This window comes from Rhincodon typus, chromosome 10 (genome assembly GCF_021869965.1).
Source record: "Rhincodon typus isolate 14 chromosome 10, sRhiTyp1.1, whole genome shotgun sequence".
Lineage (NCBI taxonomy): Eukaryota > Metazoa > Chordata > Chondrichthyes > Orectolobiformes > Rhincodontidae > Rhincodon > Rhincodon typus.
The window spans coordinates 64267683-64284511 of NC_063341.1; the positions used below are offsets into that span (position 1 = coordinate 64267683).

The 16829-nt window shown below is 39.6% G+C and overlaps 1 protein-coding gene across 1 annotated transcript; it reads left to right on the forward strand.

The window, feature by feature from the left end:
* The first annotated feature begins 1279 nt into the window (after window positions 1–1279).
* On the forward strand, window positions 1280–16524 carry gclm (glutamate-cysteine ligase, modifier subunit). Its single transcript, XM_020516607.2, has 7 exons — window positions 1280–1472; window positions 1704–1769; window positions 6802–6886; window positions 8928–8984; window positions 12811–13013; window positions 13985–14099; window positions 14740–16524. Exons 1-7 carry the CDS (start codon window positions 1338–1340, stop codon window positions 14907–14909), a joined length of 831 nt encoding a protein of 276 aa, XP_020372196.1. The 5' UTR covers window positions 1280–1337; the 3' UTR covers window positions 14910–16524.
* Window positions 16525–16829: the final 305 nt, after the last annotated feature.

The window sequence follows — 16829 nt, forward strand, 5'->3', positions numbered from 1 at the left end:
CTCCCACAGGCCCAACTAGTCCCCCTTCACCAACACCCTCATCCACTTAAAAGAACTTGTCATTACCCTAAATAACTTCTCTTTTAACTCCTCCTACTTTCTACAGATTATGAGGGTGGCCATGGGCACCCACATGGGCCCAAGCTATGCCTGCCACTTCACAGGATACGTGGAACAGTCCCTTTTCCACTATTAGACAGGCATTATCCCCCACTTCTTCCTCCACTACATCAATGACTGTATTGGCCCTGCCTCGTGCTCCCACGAGGAGCTTGCACAGTTCATCAATTTTATTAACACCTTTCAACCCAATCTCAAATTCACCTCGATCATCTTTGATATCTCCCTCTCCTTCCTGAACCTTTCCATCTCCATTTCCATCTCTGGCGACTGACTCAAAATCAGTCTTTTTTTTCTGAAGGGTCTAGGCCCGAAACGTCAGCTTTCCTGCTTCTCTGATGCTCCTTGGCCTGCTGTATTCATCCAGCTCTACACCTTGTTATCTCTATTTCAAGCCCACTGACTCCCATAGCCACCTGGACTACACCTCCTCTCCCCTACTCCCTACTCCCTACTCCCAATTCCTCCGCCTCCGGCGCATCTGCTTCCAAGATGGAACGTTCCACTGCCTACTCTTCCCCAGCCCCAGCCCCACCCCTCCTATTTATTTCCCAACTCCCGTTGCCCCATCTCCATTTCTGAAGGGCCCCGACCCGAAACGCCTCCTCTGATGCTATCTGGCCTCTCATGTTCCTCCAGCTCCGTACTGTGTTGTCAGGGTCACCTCTGATAAGCAGCCACTTACAGGGGCGGGGCTAAGGGGTGGAGTTCGGGAGGGGGCGTGTCGGACCGTGACGTTGTAGGGGCGGGGCATGGATGTCCATCGGATAGCGGTCAGACTGGGGATTCAGATGTTACGGAAGGAGGCGGAACCAATGGTTGACGTTAGGGAAGGGGTGGACGCAGGTCGGGTGACTTTAAGGGAGGGGGCGTTTCCAGGGAACGGGGCGTTGGGGAAGGGGTGGATCCAGGGACGGGGCGTTCGGGGAGTGGGGCGGGCCCGGAGGGTAACTTTGTGGAAGTGCTCGGATCTAGGAAGACAACGTTAGGAAGGGGGCGGATCCAGGGGGCGACATTGGGCAAGGCTCGGCCCGGGGCGTGTGACGTCGGGGGGAAGGAGGCGGACCCAGGTGGTGTGACGTTGGAGAAGGGTGGGGATCCAGTGTTATGTGACATTGGAGAAGGGGGTGGATCTATAGTGGTGTGACGTTGGGGGGGAGGGGCGTGGCTCTCGTCTGTTGAGGCGGTTCGTGCCGGTCCTGAGGGTCGTCTCCGCCATGTCGGACTGTGGAATGCAGATGGAGGGCGGCAAGCAGCTATTTGCTCAGGCTTCAGCTGTCTCCATTCACACCGGGAATATCGTCAACTGGAGCCGGCTAAAGAAGAAATGCCCAACCTCGCCGAGCGAGGAGGTGAGGTACCTTAGCTCACGGGGGGTATCCCTCTCTGGTCTGTGCTGCTGTCAGCTCCTCGCAGGCCCTGGCCCGAACTTTAACCTGGTACTCTGAGTGTTCTGAGGAAGAGTCACTGGACCTGAAACGTTAAACATGATTTATTTTCTTCACAGATGCTCCCAGACCTGCTGAGCTTTTCCAGCAAGTTCTGTTTTTGTTCCTGGCACTCACTCACTCTGTCGTTTGCAGTTACAGGATTGTATTCGGGAGACTCTGGAGAAATGGTGCTCTCAAGTCAGCCCCGAGCTGCTGAAGGTGAGTGAGCCTTGACTTTATAATACCCAGTACCGAATCATACAGCACGCAAACAGACCCTTCGGTCCAACTCGTCCCCAACGACCAAACATCCCAATCGGAACGTAGTCCCATTTGCCAGCATTTAGTCTAAATCCCTGTGAACCTTTCCTATTCGTGTACCTATCCAGATGCCTTTTAAATGTTGTAGTTGAACTAGACTCCTCCAGTTCCTCTGGCAGCACATTCCATGCATGCATCACCCTCTACATTAAAAAGTTGCACCTTAGGTCCTTTTTAAATCTTACCCCTCTCCCCTTAAACCTGTACCCTCTAGTTTTGGACTTCCCCACCCTGGGGAAAAGACCTTGTCTATTTGCCCTATTCATGCCCCTCATGATTTCATAAACCTCTATAAGGCCACCCCTCAGCCTCTGATCTTGCAGGGAAAGAAGTCCCAGCCTAATCAGCATCTCCCTATAGCTCAAACCCTCCAGTACCAGCATCATCCTTGTAGGTCTTTTCTGCGCCCTCTCAAGTTTAATATCTAACCTATAGAAGGGTAACCAGAACTGTGTGCAGTATTCCAAAAGTGGCCTCACCAATGTTCTGTACAGCTGCAACATGATGTCCCAATGCCTATACTAAATGTTCTGACCTGCTTCTGAAAAGAGGTGGTCACTGAAATAGCTCCTTGCAGAACATGATCCAGGACGAAACGAAGCTATCGTATCTTCTTGTAGATGAAGGGTCCTGACACAGAACGTCGACTTTCCTGCTCCTCTGATGCTACCTGACCTGGTATGTTCCTCCAGCTTCACACTGTATCTTGTTGTATCTGTCTTTTGAAAGGACAATCCAGTTAGATCCACTCATGGTCATTTTAACTCAGGTGTAAGTACCTATTTCAAAGAGGTTGCACTTGGGATTCGTTAGGTCAGTGGTCTCCAACCTATTTAAACATGATTACTTTTTGAATTTAAGTGCAACTCAAAATCACAGCAAAGAAGACATAAAATAAAGTGTATATTTTTATGTAGCTTATATAAATCTAAAACCAAGCATATAGAGTTATTCATTTTGTCCTCTACTCAACAAATTTGAGTGACACCTGTGACATTATCTGCCAGTTCTTTGAAGTTTGAGACATGTACAGTTCATCAAATGGGTATCCAAGAGGCAGGTGTTATGTGTGGTCTTTGTTGACTTCATTTGAGAGAATGTTGTTTCAAGAAGAACTTGAAGTCAAAGTAAGCCTTCTTTCAAAGCACACAGTAGGAGTGGATATTTTTCTCTTTGAGTCTGCCACAATCTGACTTTTGGTTCAATGTAATTTTGCATACTAATTATCTCCTTACCAACTCCACTACTTTGTAAATCAAATGCTAAATAAATTTTGCAGCCAGCCAGCCAACCAACTAATATCTACTTGAAGGAATAGATATGAGGCAAACATGACTATTTGTTTCATCAAATCTAATTCCCCAGTGAACTTGCTCAGGCATGCACGGAAGTTTTCTGGATAGAGCCATTCTATTGTCTGATTTCTTTTCTAGTACTCTCTACAGACTCAAAGTTGGAGTAGTTTCTTGTTTTGATTTGGAGGACCACACTCCATTTCAGTTGGAATGCATTCATAGTACTGGGCATATGTGCTCAGTTGATCCTTTCCCTGCTGTTTACAGTTCAGTTCACTCATTTTTGACGTAAGAAATCCAAAGTTGAGCAACATTGTCTGTCAGCTCACTTAAAAACTTCATTCCTTGTTTTAAGAACAGTGATAATTTTAGGCATCAGATTTAAAGATCGTTGCAGGACCTTCTCTTGACTTAATTCCCTGTATTGATGTGAGGTTAATTCACCATTTGTAGCATCGAGTTCATTGAGTGAGGATTTAAATAAAGAATGCTGAAGGGCTTTGTCCCGAATCAAGTTTACCATCTTTAATTTCATTACATGAGAGATCCATAAATTCACTCACCAATGCTAGCTGATGAATTATACTGTGGTAATTGACAAAAGAGGGAAATTCAGGGCCAGTTCAATAAAACCTGCTATTGTGCCAAACATGATTGTTGCAACATCAGTCTGGAGCTATGCCTCTGGAACATCCAGAATGTTGCTGGCTGCTTTCAATTGTGGAGGCAAGGGAGGTCACTTCTGCTGTCACGATTTGTTTCCCAGGCTGTTTTGGCTTTCTTTACTCAGATATTGGATGTGGGGCTCAGCAGCATTCCCTGTAACTTTTCCTTATCTTGTATGGACCTATTAGATTAGCAACTGAAGAGAACAACCTATAGATCTAGCGTGGAATGGACTTGCTGAGATGTTTTTGCAGCGAGTCCACATGGATGCGATAGGCTGAATAGTGGCTTGTGTGTCTAATCTGTAATATACTGGTTTTGCACATGAGTTTGTAGAATATTTCATATTTGTTTGTTTGCAGTGCCACTGCAAAACTTACTTTATTCTGCAGCAATAGTCCATCTGAACCAAACTGAGACATGATTTAAAGTCTGATAAGAGCTTTGGGGCTTCTGGGAGTGGAAGTTATGCAACAGTGTGGTGATTGATGTGTGCATCGGATGGAAAGACAGGCATGCAGTGAGATCAGCTGCCTGCAATCAACCAGTCAATCATAATAATTGTGTTGGAAACCATAGTTTTAGTAAACTAGCCGAAGACGTAGTTCCTGAGTTGTCAGCTGTGACTAGGTTGGTAGCACCTGCTTTTGCCAGAAGGTTGTCGAAAGTTTCACTCCAAATGAAGGCTGACATTCCAGTATAATACTGAAAAAGTTGGAGGTGCTGTCAAGTTAAAAGCTTTTTGAAGTCTTAGTGTTCTGATGTACAGTTAATCTCCCCTGTGAGGTGTCATTACTGTGCACCCTTTTCAAAACTTTTTGTCTGTGACATTCAGGCGGCAGTAGAGGTAGGTTTGTAAATTTGAACAAATTGTCTGGATCCTCTGCTTATTGCAACCTGAAAAACAAGTCTTGGAATTGTTCACTTGTTGCAAAAGAGCCTAATCTTTCTCCTTCCATTCAGATTTTTAAACCAAATAGTGATTGGCAAAGCAAACCTGATTTTTACTTTTTTTTTATTTCCTCTGTAGTGTGGCCCTGCAGCCCCTTTTATTCACAGCCTCAAGCTGCCCGAAATTAGCTAATTTTGAATGTAGTAGCATTTAATTGCTGTGTTCTGCTATATCCCAATTGTTCACCAGTGCGATGAATAATTAATCATTGGTGTTTATATCCAAATATTGCAATAGTTGTGGATTATTTTCCATTGCCTTGCATGTTTTGGCATCTATATTTGTGAATTGACTGGAGAAATGATGTTAAGTGAGTTATAATCTTGTTAAAACCAGTTGTATTTTTCAGCACTTTTTTGTCTTTTTTTTTCTCCTTTTTACTTTTGCTGGTCATACTTGATGCAAATGATACATTCTTCGTAAAATTTGCTGTGTTGTCAAAATGGATTTGAAGTTATAAATGTGCAAGATACAACTGGGAAAATATAGTTTATATCCAGTAAGACAACTTGCTCTAGGAATTTCTTTAGTTTACTGGCAACGGCAGTACTCATTGCCAGTCCCTAGTTGTCCAATACAAGTTCTTCAACCACTGCAGTCTGCGCAATGAAAGTACAGCCATGCAGAGTACTGTGGGGGGAAATGTTCCAGGATTTTGACCCAATGACCATGAAAGAACATGAATAAAATTCTAATAAAAATAGGGCTATTAGCACATGTGGAGAGAGAAATGGACCATAGAACTTTTCTGATGAAAGATCACAGACCTGGAACATTAACTGCGATTTTCTCTACACAGACACTACCAGGTTTGCGGAGCATTTATAGCATTTTCTGTTCTTACTTCATATTTCTAAAAGGCAAAATACTGGCAATACTAAAACTTTCCAGTTCACGTCAGTGTGCAAATTGGAGGGGAATGTTTTGATGGTGCTGTTCCCATGTGCCTGTTACTCTCATTCTAGTCAGTAAATGTTTTTGGATAATCCTTGGTGAGTTTTTGTGGCGAATATTGTCATGCACATACATTTTGCTGTGGTGAATCAGTGATTGATGCAGTGCCAAAAGTATTGTGTTCTTTGTTTTGTACTATTCTGCAGAGATATAATGTACTGAATAACTGTGTGAAACAGGATTTGTTTCGAGCTTTGTTGGTTCAGTGTGGCTTAGACTGAAGTACCAATGCATATATCTTTTTCCAGGTGTCTAGGTTGTGGCACTACCTTAATCCCCTTAGTGTTGCGCTTTTGTAAAAAACAGATCTAGGGAAATATTACTCAAATTCTACAGAAATAAATCAGACACGTATTCATGTGAGTGTATCAAGGAACCTGACAAGGTTTCGATTTGAAACTCCAGTTTGTAATGGGCATTGATTCCACTGCTCTAGTTGAGATTGAATATATTCAATTGCATGGATATATTCATACAAAATAATGCTGCATTGATTTCATTTCATGTTTGTACATATAGATTCTGCTCACTTTTCAAAAAGTGCGCGGTTTGTGCAAAATTTAATGCATATTGCTCGCTGCATGCAACTTCTTAAATCAAGTTGAATTTCTTGGTTTAGCTGCATCATTTTGAGGTGAAAATTTAAAAAAAAAACTGTCATGTGCTGAAGGACCTGTCAGTGTCAGTTTACATAAAAAAAGAACAGAATCTTTGATCCAAGGATGAACTGTGAACCTGAGATGGGTCTGCTGAGTTGCTTAGATGGTGAGAGTATGGTGCAGAATAACACCTTCTCTAACACCTTACCTGGAATTGTATGGCTCCACTTGACTTTGTAGGAATTGCACTATGGAGATGGAAATATGCATATTTATGTAGATATCTATGTTCTTGTGTAAGTAGCTGCAATGTATGTCCTTTACCTGTTCCAGGAAGAAAAGATTGCAAGGACTTTGATCAGTTTATCATCTTTAGTGGTCATGTCTTTGTATCAGCAATAATATTAATTCCTGGGTGAGTCTAATTTCGCAATTTCAATTCCTCCCTTCTTGGTTTGTTGCAGGAACCACCTGCTACTCTGGAATGTACCATAACTCAGGATGTGGACTCCATAAGCCCCGAGGAGAGAGAGGAATTAAAAGTGTCAGGTAATGAAGCAGAGCCTAATATTTAAAGGAGGTTTGAGAAGCACAGATCAGTGGCTCAGAATGCCGAGATCCTGCTGAGTTCAACATGTGAATTTTTAAAAATTCCATTTCCTTTGTCACAGCCAACCAGATTAAGAGGCTGCCAGGTGGTCAAGTCTGCAATATAAAACAACAACAACAATTCCCAGCAATCAAGAAGAATAAGAATCAGTGGGCAGTGCTTGTTCTGAAGAAGAGATTGTGGGAGTGTTGGGAAATGGTGCAACTTTTTGGGAGTCTGGAGGGTGGGCGAGCACTCCTCATGAATTCTGATCATTTCTGAGAAAGCCTTTATTTACTTGATCTGGCAGCTGCACTCTTCCTTTAGATATCTCGGGTCCTGGGAAATTCAATCCATTGTCAATAGATTTGATTTCTATTTTGATGAAAGGATTGCAGCCTCATTTGTATATTAAAATAATAACACCTCTCCAGAGCAAGTTACTCAAAGCCATTGCAGTTAAACTGGAATTGAGCATGTTCATGATAGGATGGGTCCGGTTGCATCATTTTCTTTACCAATTAATTCCATTTCATTCCCTCCCTGACCTTGTGTGTTTCTCTCATGCTCTGTTTCTCACCCCGTCTCTCTACCTTCCTTGGTTCTTTTTTTTCTTTCATTAGACTGTTCCATCTAAAAAAAAAAAAAAAAAAAAAAAAATTGGCACAGATGAGCCTGCCAGATTCCTTAAATAACATAAGGAGTCATTGAGGGAAGAACTTCGGCAGTGACTGTATTTATTCCAATTGTGATCTATTCCTATTCTGATACTATTCACGCATTAGAAGGGAAGCTAGATTTTCACATGAGGGTGAAATGAACAGTAAGATGTACTGACAGATGTGGTGGAATGAGATGTGTGTGGAACATAAACACGAACACATTGCTGCTGGATAGAATGGTATGATCTGTGCAATTTGAGAGAAATACATGACACCTACATCTCAGTGCTTCCTTTCTCTGCCTGGCTTTTCTTATGTTACATGTGGTCACTGCAAGTCTGGTTGATCATCCTTCATATCAACTTTTTTTTTCTGGCTTTGGTGGGTGATTTTACAGCTGACTGCCCTACCTCTTGCTAACCCTTCCCATTTAACGTACAGGCTGGGGACCGGCATAGATACACGTAGGCTTGTCTACGCCATTCACTGGGTTCTTCTGTGTCAAACGAGCCATGGAGTGGGAACATCTGGCTGAGAGGCAGAAACATTTATTGCCCTTCCAGTGTTAATCCTAAACTTACGTTCCTCGTTACTAATTTGCTGACTGGTAGCAACTTTTCATTTAAAGTATTTACTCTCAAGCCTTATAATAATTTTTTTAACTCTTGATTTTGATTCCCCCTCGTCTTCCCTGATCCAAGTAATGCAGTTCTAGTTTTTTTCAAGCATCATTGTCTATATTTTGCTTATCTAGTGAATCTGTTTCTATGAACTGATTACTACAGTGCCCAATCCCATAAGCCAATGGATTCATCATTGTTTTAATACTCAATATCTCTGATTCAATACTCTTTTCCATTTCATGATTTACAGCTTTCAGTAGCATCTACATCCTTGAATTTCTGTTCATTTTGTTTAGGTTTTTAATACCATGGGTATATTTGTATTAATTGTTCTTTTCAATAAAATTTAACATTCTGCTACCCTTGCATTGAAAATGTAGTTTACTTGTCCCAAGTTGCAATTAATAATAGATTCTGACTTCCACTGTCCCAAATAGTAAAATAAACACAGACCATTTCATCTATAACAGAAATAGAACATGAAAAACTAAGTATTACATGTTAAGCAGATGCTTAGCAAAGCTGTGGCCTATATATCTTTTTGCAATTAAAGTATTTTGAATCCAGTTCTTTACTGTTTTGTTGCTGATGTGTTCATTCTAAGTATCTTTAGTACTTTTGTTTGTTATCTCCAATCTTTCATAACTTGTTTATTTAAGTTTATCAGAAACCTTATCTGTCACATCAGTCAATCTCTCAATATTTTTTATATACAGCAAAGCTTTTTCTCAGTGACCCTGACTCCTCGGGTATCAAGGATGCTGTGAAGAAAGGTAAATGCTAAAACAGATTTTCTTGTTTTGCTCTTCAGCATCCTTAATTATATTTGCATTCATTTTAAACATATATTCAGTAATTTAGAAACAATCTAATGAGCTACAATATTGCTGAGTATTTATTCAAATGCCTTGCTCAATGCTATTAGTTATGTTTTTAGGCAATATTTGTGGGCTCTTTGCTGTAGATGGGACTGCTCATGCGCATGTAAGCTGAGAGCAGCTTTCCCTGTTCTGTTGGCTAATATCCAGATTGAATTTCACTTTTACAAAGAAATTTGAAAACTTACCATGGCTATTTCAATGTAAACAATTAATTACACAATGCAAGCATATTGTGTGGCCTAAATTTATTGACGTGAAGGAATATCTTTTTGAATAACATACAAACTTCTGAATGGCCATTTGGTCTACCATGAGTTCGGATGGTTATATGCTTTTTAACCTTTAAGCACTGAATTAATTGGGCGTTCTATGAATGGAATATTACACTGGCCTTGTCATGATGCCGTGATAAGTGAACCAAATTAGAAGATATGTTTGAGAAACTTTGTCACTTGTGTTCTGGTCTGCTCCGTTCATTGTTTGTTTGAGTTTGATGTTGGAAGGAAGTCCAGGGGAGCACCTATATCCAGACAAGGAGCTTCAACTTTAATATTAACAATATTTTCTAAAAATGGTGTAAACCATGTATTGGTAATTTTTTTTAAAATTAGAATTATTGTTATGGAAGAGGTTAAAATAATGTGCAAGTCAATTGAGAGGAATTTCCTGTGTAATCATTCAATAATATTCCACAAACTGGATCATCAGTATGTGTGTTAATCATGGTGCATCAACAGTGATTTTAAAGGTGCTTATATAAATGGAATTTCTCATTCAAATGTGTCTCTTCATTTGCTGTACATTCTTAATTGTCTCTTCCCACTGTGAATTTAAAAAAAAAAAAAAAATGCTGTAACTACTTAGCAGGCATGACAGCGTCTGTGGGGGGAGAAAATCTTTCCAGAATACGACCTTTCAATTAGGACTGGGAAAATTTAGAGATGTAGTAGGGTTTAAGCAAATGCGTGATGAGGAAAAGAACAAAAGAGATGTATTTTTGAGTTGAGTAGTTTTATAAGTGCTCTTGGGGGGATAAAAAAAAGCTGCTTAGCTTGAATCTTTTTATTTTTGAGTGCAGCTTTATGGTTTTCAGGGGCTCCATTTTCTATTTGCCAATTTATGATTGAAGAGCTCCCATGAGCTGAAATTGGCCAGATATTCTATTTTGTGATGTTGCGCCCCCAACTGAAATGAAGGAGGAATAGATTTGCTGGTGTTTGATCATGCCACTGCTCTTTCACCTGATGGACTAGGCATAAGTGTAGGACGAGTTTGAGAAGGGACTCCTTTTCTTTTCCATCCTCCATTGGCTGGAACACCACTACATTCAACAATATTTTAATAGCCTTAAACCCAGTTCTCATTGAGCTAGGGGCACACCAGACGTACCAGTATATCTGCAGATTGTCAACCTCAGTTTGACTGTCATGTTGTGCCAATTGTTAGTCATTTTATTTGGAATAGTGTATCCCCAAATCAGCAAAAATAACATTTTTTTTTTCCCTTGTGTAATTTTTCTTTGACGTTGCACAAGGTTTCTGTGGCCATTGAAAGCATTAACAACATGCTGAACTGTTTTTCAGTGCCTATTCAACTAAGCATCAGAAAAATGCTGTGAAACTGAAATGAGTATTTCAGAAGTAATTGAAGTAACATCTCTGGCAACATCTCTGTGTTGTAACATCTAAGACAACCTGCAGCGTCTTCGCTGCATAGCTTCCCAGGAGCTTAAGACTTTCTTCATTAACATTTGGTTATGTCCTCCTGCAGCTTCCAAAGATCAAAGCTGCTGCTGTTGAGGGAGTTATTCAACTAGCAATGAGAAGAGAATTTAATCTTATGTCATCGGACACAGCCCTCTTTTGAATACATGATGCAACAATACAGCAACCCCTTCCCACAAAAAATAAAATTTGAAGGCTGAAGCTGCCAGTCCCAGTTTCCCCCAACAAGTAGTTTCTGTCCCAGCAATGAGGCAACAAAATTTCATTTTCAATGATTCTCTCACGTCAAAGTATGCTGCACTTGGCCTTGATAACCTGTGTACAATTTAACACATTGACTGCTGTCCATCAAAATTGGAGATACTAGAACAAAGGTAGTTTTCAAAGTAGAAAAACATGCATGGAGATACATGTGAAACCGTGAAAACATACTTGTTACTCCTTTCCCAGCCACTCCTCTCGCCATCTCAGAGATTGATGACAGTGCAGCTGAAAGTGACCTGCATGGCACCAGCCAGAATAGCTGCCCTTTGATTTCCAATTATAGGTTCCCTCCCTCCTGACCTTATTATTCCTGTGTTCATAGATTCTGTCGCTGGAGTGGAGTCAGTGGAGCAGTGAGCATAAGAGAGGCGATCTGAGATTGCAGTAACAACCAGCCTCCACACAGATTTTAATCTCAGGGTGGGATTTTCCATGCCCATTTTGATTTCTCATGGACTATCTGTAATTTAAGTGAATTTGCTTGTTTATTGAAACCTGACAGGGTGGAAGGAAGAGGTTGAATGAAGTAAGCATTGATGGTACAGTGGTATTAGAAAGAGAAATAGAGATGTTGGCAAATCTGCTGAGTATTTCCAGCATTTTCAGTTTTATTTCAGATTTCCAGCACCTGTAGTATTTGTTCTTTTCTGGGATCATCAGTATATTCATTTGTCTATATGGCTTTTAAATATTTGTCTGACATTTTGTCTGTAATATTATTCTGTACTAACGCAGTACAGTTACCTATTGCAAATATAGATGTTGTTTGTGTTTGGCACAGCCACTAAACCTAGCACAGGAATATTCAATTCCCAAATGGTTGTGTTGATGCTGAGGTCATTCCAAATGATGTTTTCTGGTATCCTTAAATTATTAAATTAATAGAGGCTGGTATTCTATCACCAAGTCACCCTTTATTTACTTGTACATAGTACTTGACACTGGTCTGGCTTCCGCAGAACCAGCTCTGAGTGAACAGAACCTCTGACATTTCTATTTATATCAGTTAGCCAGGGCTCCCTGAATTGAGCTGTTCACTTAGTCCGGGAACTCGTATTTTAAGGTCCACCTGGCTGATCTTGTTACAATCGCTGCATAGTCTGAGAGCATTTTCTATAAATAACAATTTGGTAGTATAACTGGGAGTAAATGTAAACCATTTGTCTAATTGAGTTATCTCAAATGCAGGGTCTTTTGAAAAAGTTTATACTGAAGGACACAATTCTTTTAGGATAGAGCCACTGCTAATAGGTAACATTATAACAGATATTGATTCCTAATATATAATTTCAGCAGATTACAAGGACAAGGCTATCTAGCTCTTGTACTTATCAATTTCTGTGTATTTATAAATGGTTTATTTTGCTTGTTCCTGTAATATTTACTTGTCATAGCTATCTTTTTTGAATGGCTTGACTGCGATTTTCTTAGTTTCTAGGGGTTTGCACTCCTTTCTTGTTTAGAAGTTAGCCCTCAATTAACCTTCTATTCATAGTCAAAACTTCCAGCATCTTTACCCAGGGATCTTATTCCCTCTCCAGAGATCAGTGCTAATGTAAATTTATTTATAAATAAAGCACACTTCCTCGAAAGTTTATTCTACTGAAAAGATTTCTCAAATGTTACTTTTTTTGAAGTGATCAGCTTTTGAGTAGGAGAAAAAAGTACTAATTAACATTAAAGATTTAAATTATGCCCAAGAAATAACCTGAATTTTGTATTTAATGCAGCTTGTTCAGCACTTGCAGTGTCACAGCTGGACTCTGTGATTATTGCTCCACCTCCACTTGAAGATGGCGCTAGCCTTTCTCTCTCGCACCTGCAGCCATATTGGGAAGAGCTGGAAACTCTTGTTCAAAGTCAGAGCATTGTAGCAATTGGTACATCTGATTTGGATAAAGTACTTTTAGAGCAACTCTATCAGTGGGCTCAGGTAATAGGTTGAGATATTCTCAGATAAAGTTCTATCCAGTGTTTCCTTTACACTGATTGGATGTGTAGCCATACAGTAATGTGGAATGTGCTGCACTGTGCAATAAACAGGCCATGCACAACAAGGAAAAATTAAAGTGAATATTGGTTCTGTGTATAGATGTGAATGACAGAATATCAAATGATTGAGCAGGTTCAAGGGACTGAATGGCCTACTCTTCATCCATATATTTGCATGTATGAAAGCTAATAGATTTGCTGTTTTTTAATTGTATTGCTTTTGGTTTTTAGAAACAGCCCTCTGGCTATGTTCTTCCTGCTTTTATGACTGTGCTTGACATTAAAATTGTACAAAATGAATACACTGTATTGAATTAGGGAAACTGGTCATGTTTCCTCATTCTTTTTCCTGTCCGGTGATCCCTGCTGGAAGTGTCCACACAAATCCTGATCAATGATAGAATCAGCTTGTCTCAATTCTCCCAGATTTAAGCCTTAATCTAAGTGGACATATTGATTTCAATTGGGGTACCAGTGAATGAGCTGCCACTGACCTCAAAGTGTCCCATACCATACAACAGGAGGAAAAAGTGGTCAAGATTCGTTCCTGCTCAGGATAGCCATCCAGTGCTTTGTGCTGGAAAATTTCTTCACAGATAAGATCAAACGTGTCCATGATATGTCCAAATGGAAAACTTCTCCAGCATGAGCCCAATGAAAGAATGACAGTTCCTAACAAGAAATGGTTTGGAATTGTTTCACCTTTTAGAAAGGGGAGAGTAGAGATTGATGTACAAAAATACTACCTGTTTGTGTTTTGGTTTTTTATGAATGTTGTACTTTTCTGATCTTTACTGCTGTGTTTTGATTATAATTGTAGCCAGTGCAACTCAATGGAGAACAGTTTAGTACACTGAAATGTAAATTTCAGTGTGTTTATCTAGTGTTCATCTTGTTTTCCTTCATGTATAGGTGAAACCTAGCAGCAACCAGGTAAATTTAGCTTCCTGTTGTGTGATGCCACCGGAGCTTACTGCCTTCGCTAAAGAATATGACATCCAGTTACTGACTCACAGTGATCCTAAAGGTGAGATGCTGTACAAGAATCTTTGTAATAAATTGTGAGAGAAATGGGGACTGGCTGTAGCTTGACCTTGAGGTGTGGAGTTCTGCTGGATAATTTCTCTCTCCACTGCTGTTTCTTCTGTTCTGAGGTTGTTAATACTGGAGAGATGTATTTCTTCTGGTATCCCCTAGATTTGGCTAAATAATCATGTGTGAGCCTTGCACTGTCTCAGTGGAGCATTGAGTATCAGGAGCATCACAGCTGAGCCCAGACCTTTTTGTAGCAGGCATTGAGATGTATAAAGCAGGAATCCTGTCAGAATATTCTTTGTGTGTTGGACTGCACATTCTAGTGCTTCAGGTGCATTTTAAAATGCATGCTGCGAAGAAAGAATTCAGTTTTCCTGATGTCCCAGCCAAAGCCACAAAAACAAACACATCATTTACTGCATCCTGTTGATGGAATATTGCTGTGCACAATAACAGGCTCACCACCTCCTTTTCAAGGGCGATTGCTACATGAGTGCTAGTCATGTTAAGAGCAATAGCCGCCATGTTACTCTGAAATGTAGTGATTTAATTATTTGTAAATCAAGCAGTTTGCATTGTTTTTAATTCTTTAAAATTTTTTTATTAAATGTCCCATTTCTGTCTTCTTCAAGAACTGATACCCATGTTAAGTTTCCAAGAAGCTGTGATAGCCAGCATTCAAGACAATCTGGCATATGAATGGATAACGAAGTGGGTTCTGCGCTATTCAGTAATTGTTAAAAGCAGAGGAATTATTAAGTCCAAGGGCTACCTGGTATATGCTAAAAGAATTCGTTATTAGGATCATCTTTGAGAGACCAACTGATTGGAAATGCACTTTTATTACACAATTTATGTATGATATGCAAAAGGAAGAAATCTTAGAAGCTGCACTATTGACCAAATGCCTTTTGATCCTTTTTGATGATTTATTACTGGGTCCAAGATGAATTTCAGAAAGGAATAAGTTCTGATTTGAAAAGTTTGCATTGTAAAACCAGATTGTGTTTTGTGTACTGCAGTGTTTCCACTTGTTGATTTAACTGGCAGTTCTGTTAAATTCCTTTTCTTTTCTTTTTAAGTATTTTTGGTTTAAAAATATACATATTGAAGATTTGCATTCACTTTTTGTAGTTCATTTTTTGGGGGAACAAGATGTGCATACTTGTTCAAAAGACACTAACAAATAATAACCCTAGATGGGTGCACATTTGTGGTCCATAACTTACCTGGACAAGCCTTTGGCTGAATCCTTGTTAAGTTACATGCACTTGGCAAATGTCAGAGTCGTTTCTATTTATACAGCTAAACCTTTTCCATTTCCAAATAGTTTTCATTGAAGTAATTCTCCCAAGTACTGACACCATGCTGTGGTGTCTAACATTATGAAATTTAAGGTTATAGTAACATTTTAAGAAAAAAAAGTTTTTTTTTTTTTGAAGATTTGCTGCTGTGTATCAAGAAAAACCTTGATGTACAGTCTACTGGTATTTGTGATGGAGTGAAACATTTCCAACTCTCCCACCAACCTGTCATTTTGCACTCTCCTCAGAACAGCTAAGAAGAATGTGTTTGAATGTTGAATTTCAGTGGCATGTAGAGAATAGACAAATGGACTCAGGTGAAATAAGTCCACAGAATAACAGCAGCACAGTGTTATTGGTTTTCAGCAAATCATCAACTTTGTGTATTTAATAAATGTCACTGGATTACTAATGTTTATTTAATTTGTAAATTAAGACATTGTATTGGTTTAATATGTGGGAACATGCCATCATAAAACATTCCCTGCCATGTAGCAGTCATTTGATAGTTGCTGAGTGCATTGTCTAGGTTGGCTGAGGTGAACATAATGAAGCAGTGGAGAAAAGTGCAAAGTTGGTTATCAAGCGATATACTAAGTAGGATAGAACAGTTACAGCAGGGGATCCACTAAAGGCTCCTTTTTGGGTTAAGTGCAGCATTGCTGTCCACTTGTTTTTGGTGAGATGGTGACCGTATAATGTGCTGTCATTCTGTATGCATGAGAGAATGTGATTTGGGGAGCAGGAGCTTTGAAGAAAATCCATTCAATTAAACCACAAAGTAACATTCAACCTACATCTTCATCTACTGGCTGTTTTTGAAGAAAGTCTTGACCATAAATCATGGGGATACCAGTCTGGAGCATGATCCTTAGCAAATCTTGATTGAAATTGTAACTTGGAGCCCCTTTTGGCTATAACTTATTGTTTTTTAAGTATCAACTTTGTGCTTAACATGTTTAGGCTGAAGTACTGTATAAGCTTGAATGTATAGTAGTTCTAATGAAATTATACATATCTGGAAATAGTGAATTTATGATAAAATGTTATATTTTGTTTACTTGGCTATGTAATGGATTTGAGGTGATTTGCACATTAAAAGTGTGAACTAAATGCTTCTGATTCTATGTTTTGCATTATGTTCAGAAGCTGACATTTTTAAAGGAACCTTTGTATGCTAGCTGCTAATTTTAAGGGTTTTACCATATGTTTTCCATGTGACTGATTAACAACAAGTGGGGTTTTCACTTATCTGATCTGGAGATTGTGGAACAGGCTTTACAATTAGATATACTCAATCATCAGTACTTGAGCCACCTGAACTTTCCAAAATATATTGCAGAGACAAAATGGCAGTCTGTCATGTAGCATAAGGCATCTTGGTGGGATTTAAAACATAAATTGCTTTTCCCCATTTG

Bases quoted from the DNA above. Each gene is read 5' to 3' on its own strand.
- gclm (XM_020516607.2), top strand. From the start codon at position 1,338: ATGTCGGACTGTGGAATGCAGATGGAGGGCGGCAAGCAGCTATTTGCT. The intron at 6,887-8,927 runs GTAATGAAGCAG...TTTTATATACAG, and splicing joins AGAGGAATTAAAAGTGTCAG to CAAAGCTTTTTCTCAGTGAC. The intron at 14,100-14,739 runs GTGAGATGCTGT...GTCTTCTTCAAG, and splicing joins GACTCACAGTGATCCTAAAG to AACTGATACCCATGTTAAGT.